Source organism: Adiantum capillus-veneris, chromosome 1, assembly GCF_014529385.1.
Source record: "Adiantum capillus-veneris isolate H3 chromosome 1, ASM1452938v2, whole genome shotgun sequence".
In the NCBI taxonomy this organism is placed as follows: domain Eukaryota; kingdom Viridiplantae; phylum Streptophyta; class Polypodiopsida; order Polypodiales; family Pteridaceae; genus Adiantum; species Adiantum capillus-veneris.
Genome location: NC_140931.1, coordinates 123,156,257 through 123,169,770, shown reverse-complemented (window position 1 = coordinate 123,169,770; position 13,514 = coordinate 123,156,257). Strand labels below are relative to the sequence as shown.

General features: G+C 43.3%; 1 protein-coding gene across 3 annotated transcripts in view; it reads right to left on the bottom strand.

Annotated features, from left to right (window-relative positions):
* Window positions 1–3,071: 3,071 nt before the first annotated feature.
* LOC147465476 (uncharacterized) overlaps window positions 3,072–13,514 on the bottom strand; it is a 33,859-nt gene continuing 23,416 nt past the window's right edge. For 2 of the 3 annotated variants that reach the window (XM_086511717.1, XM_086511727.1), the window contains 2 exons: window positions 3,632–3,703; window positions 3,072–3,550 (listed from right to left, as the gene is read on the bottom strand). In XM_086511717.1, the coding sequence (XP_086367843.1) occupies window positions 3,425–3,550; window positions 3,632–3,703 (198 nt within the window). In that variant the 3' untranslated portion in view covers window positions 3,072–3,424. Of the gene's footprint in view, window positions 3,555–3,631; window positions 3,704–13,514 lie in introns of all 3 variants that reach the window. The other variant, XM_086511722.1, reaches the window with a different exon arrangement.

The following is a 13,514-nucleotide window of genomic DNA, read 5'->3' as shown; positions in this document are numbered from 1 at the left end:
ACGCTTGTGGTGATTGCCTTGGAGTTGTTTTGCTATAAGAAGGGCATGCCATAGCCTACAAAAGTCGGAGGCTTGACCCTGCTGAGCAAGCTCTAGGGATTATGAGAAGGAAACTTTAGCAGTTCTACCTGCTCTAGACTCGTGGAAGCACTATTTATTGGGGACTCCTTTCATTCTGGAAACGGATCACCAAAGTCTTAAGTACTTCATGACGCAGATCAAGCTCTCCAACAAAGCAATGAGGTGGGCAAATTTCCTTTCGCAATTCCATTTTCATATTGCTCAAGTAGCGGAGACACTCTCAAGACGACCGAGAGTGAATGCGGTATCCATAGCAGCTCACAATTATCTATCTTCTATGACAGATGAGTACGCTATCAATCCCGATTTTAGAGATGTGATTTCAACCCTTGCACTAGGGAAGAAGGAAGAACCATTTACCCTACAAGATGGTTATCTTCTCTATGGCAATAGGCTATGCGATACTAACTCACTACATGAGAAAGTAATGTATGAATCTCATGCTCCTCTTTATGCGGGGCATAGAGGGATTCAATCTACCCTAAAAGGGATAGAAACATACTTCTATTGGCCTACCATGAAAGCAAACATACAAGAGTATGTTTCAAAATGTGTGGTATGTCAAAAGACGAAGTTTGATAGAGGGAAGCAACCTGTATTGCTTCAACCTTTGCCAATCTCTAATTCACCATGGAAGAGCATATCCATGGATTTTATCTTTGGATTGCCCAAGTCTATCCATGGGAATACAGGAATATGGACGATAGTAGACAGGTTTAGCAAGCAAGCACATTTCATACCTATCAAAAAGACTATTAAGAGGTAATGTCATAAAAACTAATATCTAATTCTCCCAAATGATTTTCTCATGTTAAACTGATCAATAATATGGGGGAGTACCAGGGGAGTAAAAGCTAGAATATTGGTAAGGCTGCCAGACCGGTCTCAACAGGGATCCAAAGGAGGGAAAAATAGGGATCCAAAGTGAGACAATCTGCAAAAGAGCAATGTGCTTCAATGGGGCTTAAAAGACCTAAGATTCAGCTCCATTAAGACTTCCATAGGTTAAGGTTTCAAAAAATTAACTAATAAGTCCAATGGCCAAAGGTGGAAAATATTGGATGGTTATGGGAAGACTAAAAAGTCTTTCCACATCCCTAGGAAGAAGGGGACGAGCCCTAATAGTAGGGGATGAGAGACAAACACACACACACACACACACACACTCCCAAGCTCTCCCTAAAGGGAAGAATGGACACATGGCAGGCTCCTAGCCCAGTTGCTCCCAATCTCCCCTCAAATCCTATTGGATGGCCATAGAGGTGGACCAATGTAAATTAGGCCAGAGTAAAATTAGTCTAATCAATTTAAAAATGCTTGATAAAAGAACCAATAGAAATTAAGCTCCCTAGAAGACTATTGGACAGTTTACCAAGGCGTCCAATGAGCATCCAGCAGCCCAATGCTTTCTTGATTCTTATTGGCCACAAAACTAAAAGGTCTAATGAGAGTTTAAATGAATTATTTGAATACCTAAAGCTCTCACAAAAGGGGAAAGGGAGACACATGTCACACGGCTATCAATTATGCTTCTAATTTGTGATTGACTAAGCTTTCCAGGAGCCAATGGAAAGCCAGCAAGAGAAAAAAGCAAGAGGGGTCTACCAAGTGGAGAGAGAGTTGGCATTTTTAATCTAACTCACTTTGTTACACACACATACAACCTATGTGTTCTGCAAGAACTCCATCTCCTTCTCCAAGCATTGAGAAGTGGAGGCCTACACCAACAACTCTTGGCTATGGAATGCAAATCCAACCAAGAGCCAAGCTTCAATGGCATGCTCATCTCCTCTACCATGCTAATTACTAAGCTAAGCTATGCTATTAGAGTACTTATGTGAGGAGAATACTTCTTTCTCATAAGATACATCTTTTTCCTCTCAATCTTTCCTCATTTCTTGCTAGCTCTCACCATTTTTTAAGGTGTGTGAAGTCTTGAGACTGGGACTAGGGACACTAGGTGTGTTTTTCAAGCATAATTTGGTGTATGAAGCTTCCATCTTCATTACACCAACGAGTTTTGTCAAGGAACACAAAGATTGTTTCCATTGGGCAACAACGCACTAGGGCATGCTTGATCTTTCTTCTCTGAGTGGCTTTGTTTCTCTTCTTGAATGCGTCGTTTAATTAGCTATTGTCCTTTGCTTTTTAATTTTAACGATTTATGTATGTTCATTTCCCTTTGGGGGTGGGAAGGATTGTCTCCACTTATATTTCGACATCCAAGTTGAGCTACTTCATTGGAAATTCTTTGCCAACCACCTCAAGCAACTAGATTAGCCTTATCTTCTATGCAATTCCGAGTTTCTTTACTATGTTTTCTTCACTCTCATCATTGTCTCCAAATGCCCATTGCATTTTTCCAAACTTGTCCTTTAGGATTACACCAATTGACCTTCTGGGTTGTGTTCCCCTAAAGTAGTCATTTGCAACCTTTGCAAGCTAACGGAGGTCTTGTACTTTTCAAAGATAGCCACAACACCTTTTTACTTTCTTTAAAAGACGGCTTTTCACTAGCATTTTGAGTTCTTTAGTTGTTTTTTGCCATAGTACCAACCTTAACTATGGGAAAGCCCCTTGCCACAAACCCGCTACCTCACAACTTTGTACTATCTTGGGGACAAATTTGGAAATCGAGAGAAACAGAGAGAGAGAGAGAGAGAGAGAGAGAGAGAGAGAGATCAAAATGAGAGAATCAGATGTACTCTTGTTAATCTTTGGAAAGTGGGCGTCTTGAGCCTTCCAACGCCTTCCATAATGATGTTTAGTTTGCAAAACGTAAGTAGCAATGTATAGCATATTTATTTTAGCTATAAATTCTTGTTTTCTGGTTGGGCTGGCCATGCCACACATCATTTAAGGCATTACACCATAAAATTACTTGCTTATCATTTAAAAATGTATACCATGCATGTTTTACACAAGCTGTGGTTTAGTTCCATCAAGAGTTTTGCATTAAGATTACATACGTATGTACTCATGAAATTCGGTTACATTGGCAACATAGCTTTAACATTTAAAGGCTTATTAAGTGGTTTGATCTTGATTTGTCATTTTACAATGTAGTTGTACTATGTTACTACTAGTAAAAGAAAGTTGTTGAAGATAAAGAAGACACCTTAAGGATCTAATAGACTAGTCTTGAACTCGAGACCTACTGTTCAAGCAAGGAAATGGGATAACAATCGACCACATGAGGGAGATGAAGAAGAAGGAGAGGAGAATTTTTAACGTACACGGAAACTATCCCAAGAGACCTCAAAGATCTACCTGACGAGGAGGGGGGGGGGGGGGAGGAGTCTTTCTTGAACTAAAATGTGCCTTATCTTCGAGCTCAAAAGACCTATTCAACAAAAAAAAAAAACAAGCCTCTACCCCCTTGTTGCCACGGTCTGGTCATACTTGAACACATGGTTCCCCAGGTGTAGCACATCGAGACTAATATCACCACCACTTGCTTTCTCCAAGTCTGCCTGAAACAGAGAAAAGATAATAAATTCAATGAATCTGAATGCCTATGCAAGGATGCCTTCAACATGCCACTACTTACCAGATGCTTAACCTTGTGAACCTTGTAATGTGCTTTCTTGCTGATGAAAGGGCGCAGCATAGTACATACAAACTGCAGAAGAGAAAGAAATTTCTCATCGAATTGTACCTGAATATATAGCAAAGAAAACTACCACACAAGCAACCCAGGGGTCACCTGAATGTACCCTATTTTGATGTACAAGTCTATGTAATCCACCACATGTACAACCAGGAGTCTGGAGCAGCAGGCAGACGATGGCACTGCACAGAGAGAGAGAGAGAGAGAGAGAGAGAGAGAGAGAGAGAGAGAGAGAGGGGCGACTTCCTCCATAGCACTTCACTGGTGTTTTCTTCTTTCCACTTGTGGCAGTTTTGGTTTTCCCATTTTGGGAGCGCCCCTCCAAGGGGGGACCATGCTTTTCCACACACACACACACACACACACACACACACACACACAGAGAGAGAGAGAGAGAGAGAGAGAGGCCACCACTGCATCACAAGGCTCCTTTAGTTACGCCCCATACCTTCCTGTGTGGTGTTCCTCTTCCCAGCAGCTTGGAGGTGCCCGTCTTGTAGAAGCTTTGGTGGATACCCCCTCACTCCTCTTTCCTACTCAATAGTTGCAATTTTTTACCCTCACTAAAAGGGGGTTTTCCTTTGGCGTATTTCCAAAGTGTTTTATGCTTTTGGCCACTAACCTTTGGAATTGCCTCTGGTGGGCGGCTAATGTAACAAATTTTGCTTCCCCTTGCGATAGGCACCATTTTTAGGCACTCTTGTGGATCAAGGATTAGTATGTCTTCATAAGATCAGAATAGTCTGTACTTACCAATTGGATAAAGCACTCACAAGAATAGTATGCCAACTATGCTTTTAGAGAGAGAGAGAGAGAGAGAGAGAGAGAGAGGGGTTTTTTTTTTTTTTTTTTTTGGGGTGGGGGGGGGGGGGGGGGGGGGGGGGGGGGGGGGGGGGTGGTTGTTGTTCACTGGTCAGCCTTGTCTCGTCTTTTGCTCTGCTCCACAGGTAGAAGAGCTTCATAGCCATGTTGATAGTAAGAGAGAGAGAGAGAGAGAGAGAGAGAGAGAGAGAGAGAGTCGACAAGAAGCAGCAGAGTTCTGCTTCCAAATGCACTGGACACAAAGACTAGCACCCCTTCCGGTATTTCTATATTATTGATGCAACACAAAGTACAATGTCCGGGGGTCCTCTCTCTGCATGTGCTCCCAAGCTGATTTACCAAAGTGAGGCCCTGGCACCCTTATGAAGGCCCTTGGCCTAAAAGCAAACACATGAAAAGCTATGCTCCTCCCCAAAAGCTCCCAGCACTAAACGCTAACGCCAGAGGTTGCTTTTGCGACTTACAGGATTTCCATATACATCAGCAATGTTTCTGCGTTTTGCGGGCTCTGTCTTACTACAGCCACATCAGAAATTGTTACATACTTGCTTTATTTTTTAGATGGGTCCCTCGGCCATGCTTTATAAGTTAGGGGTTAGGTTAAAAAACATAACCATCTAGTCCCCTCAGCTAATCTTTTAAATTAAGGCATGCCAGATCACAAACTTGTTCAAAAGGGGGACAAACCCCCCTTTTGAACGAATAGTAATCGCCCTCAATTATTGATTACGCCTGCAAAACAAAACACATGAAAAGCTATGCTCCTCCCCAAAACCTCCCAGCACCAAAAGCTAACGCCAAAGGTTGCTTTTGCGACTTACGGGATTTCCATATACATCAGCAATGTTTCTGCGTTTTGTGGGCTCTGTCTTACTACAGCCACGTCAGAAATTGTTACATACTTGCTTTATTTTTTAGATGGGTCCCTCAGCCATGCTTTATAAGTTAGGGGTTAGGTTAAAAAACATAACCATCTAGTCCCCTCAGCTAATCTTTTAAATTAAGGCATGCCAGATCACAAACTTATGACAAACCCCCCTTTTGAACGAATAGTAATCGCCCTCAATTATTGATTACGCCTGCAAAACAAAACACATGAAAAGCTATGCTCCTCCCCAAAAGCTCCCAGCACCAAAAGCTAACGCCAAAGGTTGCTTTTGCGACTTACGGGATTTCCATATACATCAGCAATGTTTCTGCGTTTTGCGGGCTCTGTCTTACTACAGCCACGTCAGAAATTGTTACATACTTGCTTTATTTTTGAGATGGGTCCCTCGGCCATGCTTTATAAGTTAGGGGTTAGGTTAAAAAACATAACCATCTAGTCCCCTCAGCTAATCTTTTAAATTAGGGCATGCCAGATCACAAACTTATGACAAACCCCCCTTTTGAACGAATAGTAATTGCCCTCAATTATTGCTCAATTATTGATTACGCCTGCAAAACAAACAAAGGATAAAAAGTAGCTCGGTAGACACCGACTCCAAGTATTGACACACTAGACTGCACACATCCAGTACTTGCACAAAGATGACAGCCACTGAACATTCACACCGTTATCCCCATCAAGATCTCAGATAAGAATCATGATCATTGTAACTTGTTTAGCAATCACATCCAGACCGCATTGATCTGTTTGCCAATATCATGATCTACTAAATCTCGGTACTATCATATTCACATCACTTGTCAGGTGACTAGATCTCGGTACTATCATGATCTACTAAATCTCGGTACTATCATATTCACATCACTTGTCAGGTGACTAGATAAAATGCTGCAATCATTTCATCTTTCCAACACTTAAACAATACACACATGAGAGAGCACACGTAACGACTTCATTTTAGGAATTCCCATTTCAATGTACATCTTTTCATAAAGTCATTCAACAGAACAATCTCACTTGTCAGTATCACTAAGATCTCATAGAGAAATTAGTGACTCTATTTCCATCGGGGTAATCTACAACAAAGGAGTGGAGTGGCTTCCCTCTTGTGCAGCCCGCACCGCACCAAATTCAACCTGTTGATTCATCGGTAACTTTCAAAATAGTCCAAGCTAAACCAAAAGCCTCAAGGTAAAGCTCTAGAATATGAGGAGAATCTGCCAAGTCGTCTGAAACTGGCCTGTTCAATCCAAAAAGGGCGGTAGACTTTACTTTAAACCTTGATTTAGCTTTCACCCATTTAATTTGTCGTCCACTTTACCTGTACTTTCAAGACACAACAAAGGGGAGAGGGATACAGGCTGCTAGATTGCACCTGTATGAGTAGACAGACACCAGATTGGCCCCTAACTTAGGCGCCCCTTTCGGTATTTCTTTATTGTTCAAAAGAGGGAATAAACGTTGTGGATCCCTACAAGCTGCCCCGCACACACTTGGCTGAATTTCAACTGTTCCAGCCCGATTTCGGCAGTATAACTGTACTAGGACCCTTCACAGTCAGTATTCCCACACATTGATTGACTTTCCCGACGCATACGGGCACTTTGCAAAACCTGGCGAGAATCTGCAGCACGCTGAATTCTCTGTTTTCGGCCCCGAAAATGCGCCAAATCACCTGTACAACGGTCCCCTTGCGTCCCCGAACCTCCTGGGGGTATTAGGGTCCGTTTAGGGCCAAAACCCTAAACCTGCAAAAATACACAGCAGGCTGTAATTTACTGTTTCGGGCTCCGTTTCGCGTGCCGGTCGCATCCGTAGCAAGTCCTCGAGCTCCCACAACTGTAGGGCTACTTGCCCTTTGAATCGGACGAGGTTTCGGGCGTGAAACCTCTCCGAATCACCTGTACCTGCGGGGGATTAGCCGCTAGCTAATCCAGTACCTGTGCAAGAGGCTCTTGCCTCGGCAATCGCGCATGAACCCACACAACTGTACATTGGTCAAATGAAAAGCCCACTAGAGGGGCATAACATACTGCCATAGAGGAGAGAGAGGGTAGTGCGTAGCGTGCAGGGCATCACTCCTGGCACCGCACTGTGCATAAGAGGGAAAGCAAAGCACTCCATAGCTCTTAACCTGTGACAAAATCTGAAAATGAGGCTCTCCCTCCTTCAAATTCAGCGCCACTTCTTGTTGCATGAGGAAAGTGCACCAGAAGGTGCCACTTGGCACATTTACAAGCATTTTCACGTTTCGGGGTTGCCGCCTAAAAATCTCCCAACCGGTTGCCCAGTTGACTTCACGGCAGAGTAAGTAAATGTTCCCCTTGTCATTCCGGAGCTAATGACGTTAACACATTTTCAGGTCCCAAAATAGAAGTTCCCTAAATTTTAGGAGATGCTGCCATTGTATCTTTCTAGGTCATCCGACCCCCTTTGTACACTGCAGCCACACCCAAAACTGAAATGTAGCCTCTGTAGCAAAGGATTCCACTTTGGCTAGTCAATGACCCCACTTGGCTAACCATAGTCCTTGTCCAACCTTAGTGCTCTCTTGCCCTCAGGCCTGGACTCCCTCTGGACAGTTCCACACTAGCTATGCAATGCACGGCAGTTAGATTTCCCGAGGGGTGTTTCCAAAAAGTGAAAGTAAATAGATAATAAGAAAGAAATCAACAAAAAGGATAGATAGTAGTCACACGCTGGTGACATACCCCCCTCTTGAAATCTCAAACGTCCTCGTTTGCATCTATGTCGTACATGCTTACAGCCAACACTGATGTATTCAACACCTGTCGACACATGTACGACACATACATGCTCATTGTCAACCCTGGTGTATTCAACACCTTGTCGACTCATGTATTGCCTGCGTGTGAACCCTGTCCCAATGACATAGTGGTAGCTTCGCACTCTGCCATTGCTTTGAGTCACTAACTTTCCAATGACAAAATGGTAGCTGCACATTTTGCCACTGTCTTATAGTACACGTTGGATCCCGTAACACTTTCGAGCATACCCAAACGGACAGTTTAAGAATGCAGTTACACATGTACTCTTTAATAGAAGCAACTACTGTATCCTTGACAAACGGACAAGAAATACTCACTTCTATAGCACTAACCAAACTTTTGGACATTCCATAAGAGCAATTGCCAAACTAACAATCTGTGCAGCTCTAACATTCATGTAACAGGTATTTCATTTGAGCTCACTTTAAATACCATGTACATCATTGCCAAACTGACAATCTGTACATCTCTAACATTCATGTAACAGGTATTTCATTTGAGCTCACTTTAAATACCATGTACATCATTTGTTTCAGAAGCCATTGTCACACTGACAATCCATGTAGCTTTGAAACTCAAGGGGTCAAGGTAGGTTGCAAATCGAAGGCTTCAAGGTAAAGTGATAACACGATTGGTGACTCTGCAAGTTCACCTTCTTCCATCCACTTAGCATCCATTGGTGGATAGTTTCTGAACTTTACCAAATAACGCCTAGCAACCTTGCCTTTAACTTTTCTTTCCTTATGTGCCAAAATCTATTCGGGGACCAAGATCTCGTCAAGTTCCTCGACTTCCGGTTGATCTTCAGCTGGCATATCTTCTGGCACATCACCCACATAGGGTCTGAGAAGACTCACATGAAACGCATTGTGAATCTTCCAACTGTCAGGCAATTTCAGCCTATATGCAACATCACTGATTATGTCGCACACTTGAAAAGGCCCATAGTAACGCATGCTGAGCTTTGGAAACAGTCTTTCCTTGCCCTTCATCTTCTTTAACCTTGCCTTTTCAAAGAGTAGAAGCACCCAATCACCAAGTGAAAATACCACTTCACGACGATGACGATCAGCTGCTTTCTTTTGCTTTGCCTGAGTCTTTTCTAAGGCCACTTTGACCTTCTTGTACATTTCATCCATGTCCTGAACATACTTATCTGCTTCAAATATCTTGTCCTTTGTATGCAGTATGGGAGGAACTTTCTTGCCACCTTCAACTATCTCAAAGGGTGCCTTGCCAGTTGACGAATGCACTGTATTATTGTATGCATACTCCACCAATGGCAAATACTGCTCCCACTTTCCTTTATGCTCTGACACATAACACTTCAGCAGATCTAGGACAGTAGAATTTGCCTCTTCTGACTGCCCATCTGTTTGAGGATGAAATGACGAAGAGAATTTGAGCGTTGTGCCCATATTCTCAAACAAGCCTCTCCAGAACAAACTTGTCATGCGTGGATCACGGTCGCTAACAATCGATTGTGGCATGCCATGATACTTGAAAATATTGCTCATAAACAAGCGTGCCATCTGATCTGGCTTTGTCTTCTTCCTGACAGGAATAAAATGAGCCTGTTTGCTGAATCTGCAAATAATGGTCCAAATACCATCGTTTCCTCTCTGCGTTCTCGAAAGATCAAAGATAAAATTGATAGCAATACTTTCCCATGGTTTATCTGGAATAGGTAGTGGTTGCAATAATCCTGGTGCCTTTTGCCTGTCAAACTTGACCTTCTGGCAAATTAGGCATTCTCGCACAAAGGCATCCACATCTCTTCTCAATGTAGGCCAATAGAAGAATGTCTCAACCGCTTTAACTGTAGCATCGATACCACGATGCCCTGCATACGGTGGGACATGACTCTCTTCCATAACTTTGCGTCGCAATGGCTTTGTGACACACAATCTGCCATGCATCATCATGAACCCGTCTTTAAGAAGATAGTGTTCATGACGTTGTCCATCCATTAGTTGCTCGAAGACCCTTGCAAAATCTTCATCGTTTGCATACTGTTCTCTCATATCATCAGGTTCATGATGATAAGGAATTGACACAGCTGAAATTTGTGGCTTCCTTGACAAGGCATCAGCCACAACGTTCTTCTTGCCTTCCACATGCACAATCTGAAAATGGAACATGGACAAGATATTTGCCCATCGCATATGCTTCTCAGATAACTTTGTTTGTGTCAAGAAGTATCGCAAGGTCTGATGGTCCGTTTGGACAACGAAATCTGCACCTAGCAGGTAGTGTTTCCAACTTAAGAGCGCATGAATCACAGCCAGTAACTCTTTCTCATAGACGTGCATGGTCATCTCTGGCCCTTGCAAAATTGTGCTCTCATAGGCTACTACCCTGCCATCTTGCATTAGCACTGCACCAATGCTACTACCGCAGGCGTCACACTGGACCACAAATGACTTCCTAAGATCTGGCAACACAATGACTGGATCTGAAGTCATCTTTTCCTTTAAGAGATTAAAAGCTGAAATCTCGTTCTGTGTCCATCTAAAGGTGACTGCCTTCTTTTGAAGAGCATGTAAAGGTGAAGCAATCTCAGCGAAATTTCGCATAAACCTTCTGTAATAGGAGCATAGTCCCAAAAAGCTTCGGACATCATGCACCGTCTTCAAATCTGGCCATGACTTGATCGCTTCAACTTTTGCAGGATCCATTCTGACACCATCCTTTGAGACAATGTGTCCCAGAAAGTGAATCTCTTCCAGAAAAAATTCACTTTTCTTTGCATTGATGAGCAACCTATGACTACGTAACTCTTTGAACACAATGGCCAAGTGATGCCTATGCTCCTCTTCATTCTTTGAGTAGACTATCATGTCATCAAAGAATGTACCAACAAACTGCTGGTGTGGACGGAAAATTATGTCCATCATCCTATTGAACGTAGCAGGAGCATTTGTGAGACCAAAGAGCATCACTAAAAATTCGTAAAGGCCAAACGTCGTTCTAAAAGCAGTCTTGTGCACATCCTCTGATCTAATGCACATCCGATGGTACCCACTCTTTAGATCTATCCTGCTAAACATAGCTGCTCCTTCTAATTTGTCCATAATATCATCAATTCTAGGTATAGGGAACCTATTCTTGATGGTATTCTTGCTCAGTGCACGGTAGTCGATGCACATACGCCATGAGCCATCCTTTTTCTGCACCAACAACACTGGAGAGCAGAACGCAGATGAACTGGGCTGAATCAGCCCTTTTTCTAACAGCTCCTGTACTTGGCCCATTATCTCTTTCTACTGAGCCGCACTAACCCTGTACGGAGGCTTATTTGGTGGGCTACTGCCTGGCACCAAATCTATCGCATGGTCCTCGGGTCTCTCTGGCGGTAATTGAGACGATAATGAATCGGAAAAACAGTCACTATAGTGTTGTAAAAACATTGACCTTTCTTTATCTAGCACAGATAAATTTGATTCATCACAATCTGACACTTCACGTGCAAAAACCAAGTACGCAGAAAGATGCTTTTTCATTACAAAAGTAATAGCAGAACCTGATACAATGGAAATAGACTCCCCTTTAAGCTTTACATCCAGAATGTGAGTCTTTCCCCTGCTCTGTACAGTGATCTTTTTGTTGTAGGCATCCATGATTCCCTGTACACAAAACAACCAAGGAATACCTATCAACACATCACATCCGTCCAGTGGCATGATGTAAAATTCTTCAGCATCTACATAGGACTGGATATGTAGGCACAATTTTCCAATGATGGGTGTCACAGCCTCTGTATGGCCAGGACATGCCAAACCTGCCTCTGCTATATACCCCATCTCTTCAGGTCTGATTCCCAACTTTGAAGCCAATTCTGGGGAAATGAAGTTGGCTTTGGCACCTGGATCAAAGAAGATAAGCATTGTTTGATCCCTGACCTTTCCCCATGCTCTGCAAAGCTCACTTGCATCTGAATTTGGCTTGTCGCCCACCATATTTGGCACTAGACCAGCCATGGGCTTCTTTCCTTTCCTGTCCTCCTTGTCTTCAGAATCAGCTGGCCTTTTCTTTGTAGGACAGTTGTAAGCAATGTGGCCAGGTTGCTCACATATAAAGCATTTGTTCTCTGACCTCAGGACCTTCTTTTGTTCTTCAGACTTGCGAGGAAAACGTCTTTTCCATTTCTTCGTTGGTCCCTTTTCTGATTCAGCCGAAGCTTTGCCTTTCCCTGTGTTGGCTGGCTCTTGAGTCACTTTAGGAACCTCCTTGGAAACATACTTCTTCGCTGAATTTTTCTTGGCTGATCCTTCCTTGACGCCAGTATTGAATTCACAATCTTCTCCCTTGAGCAAACCATTGCCAGTGTTTGCTACCTCGATGAGCTATGTCAAAGTAGTGACTTTTGTCTTCGTACAGTACTTTCTCAATCCTTTAGGTAGGCCACAACAGTATTTTTCAATCTGTTCTGTCAATGGCACAAACCTATAGGAAGTTACTAGAAGTAGAGCTTTCCAAAACTTCCGATTGTAATCATCCAAATTTCTACAAGTGGCAGCATTAAGCTGGTGCCATTCTGTCATGACATCTACTTCAAAGTCATCAGATAACCATGCTGCTGCAAAAACCTGCTTGAAGTAAATCCATGTGGACGGAGCTTGCCCTTGAAGCAATAAAGTTGTCCACCATTGTTCCGCATTCCCTGTCAAGAAAGTGGCTGCCTTGCGGACCTTTGAAGCCTCTGGAAAGTTTCCCCCTGCATAGGCCTTGTCAAACTGCTGGAGGAATGAGAGAGCCTTCTTCCTGTCATCAAACCGTGTAAAGGTCGTGAAAGACACACCTTTGCCACCTTCTTTGTACGGAGTTGGCCTCTCCAGCGGCGTTAAATTGTCATATGGAAGTGACTGAAACATGGGAACACTATTAGGGTTCATCTGTGTTCCTTGGCCGCTATTAACTTGACCTAAAATGCCATATTTGGCTGCTGATTTGTAATTCCAGCCATACCAAAATTTGTCTGTGGCATCCCAAATTGGCCCTAAGTGCTCTGAAACCTTGGTTGCATACCCATGACATTGTACATGGGGTTAGGCATCATCGTTTGAGCACCCCCAAACACTGTTCCTGGCGTGTAAAACTGATTTCCACGTGCATGACCAGCCATGCTCTGGAATACCGATCCACCTCCAAAATAGCCAGGATGTACTGAAGGTGGTGGGAAGACCTGTTGCATAGCCTGTAGGTTGCTTCCCTGCCCATTAGAACCAGCTATAGGCTGCTGAAAGGTGGCTGGCTGAACTGGTACAACTTGAAATACTGGCATCTCAGCCACCTGTTTTTGCACCTTAGGCACAGGTTGTGG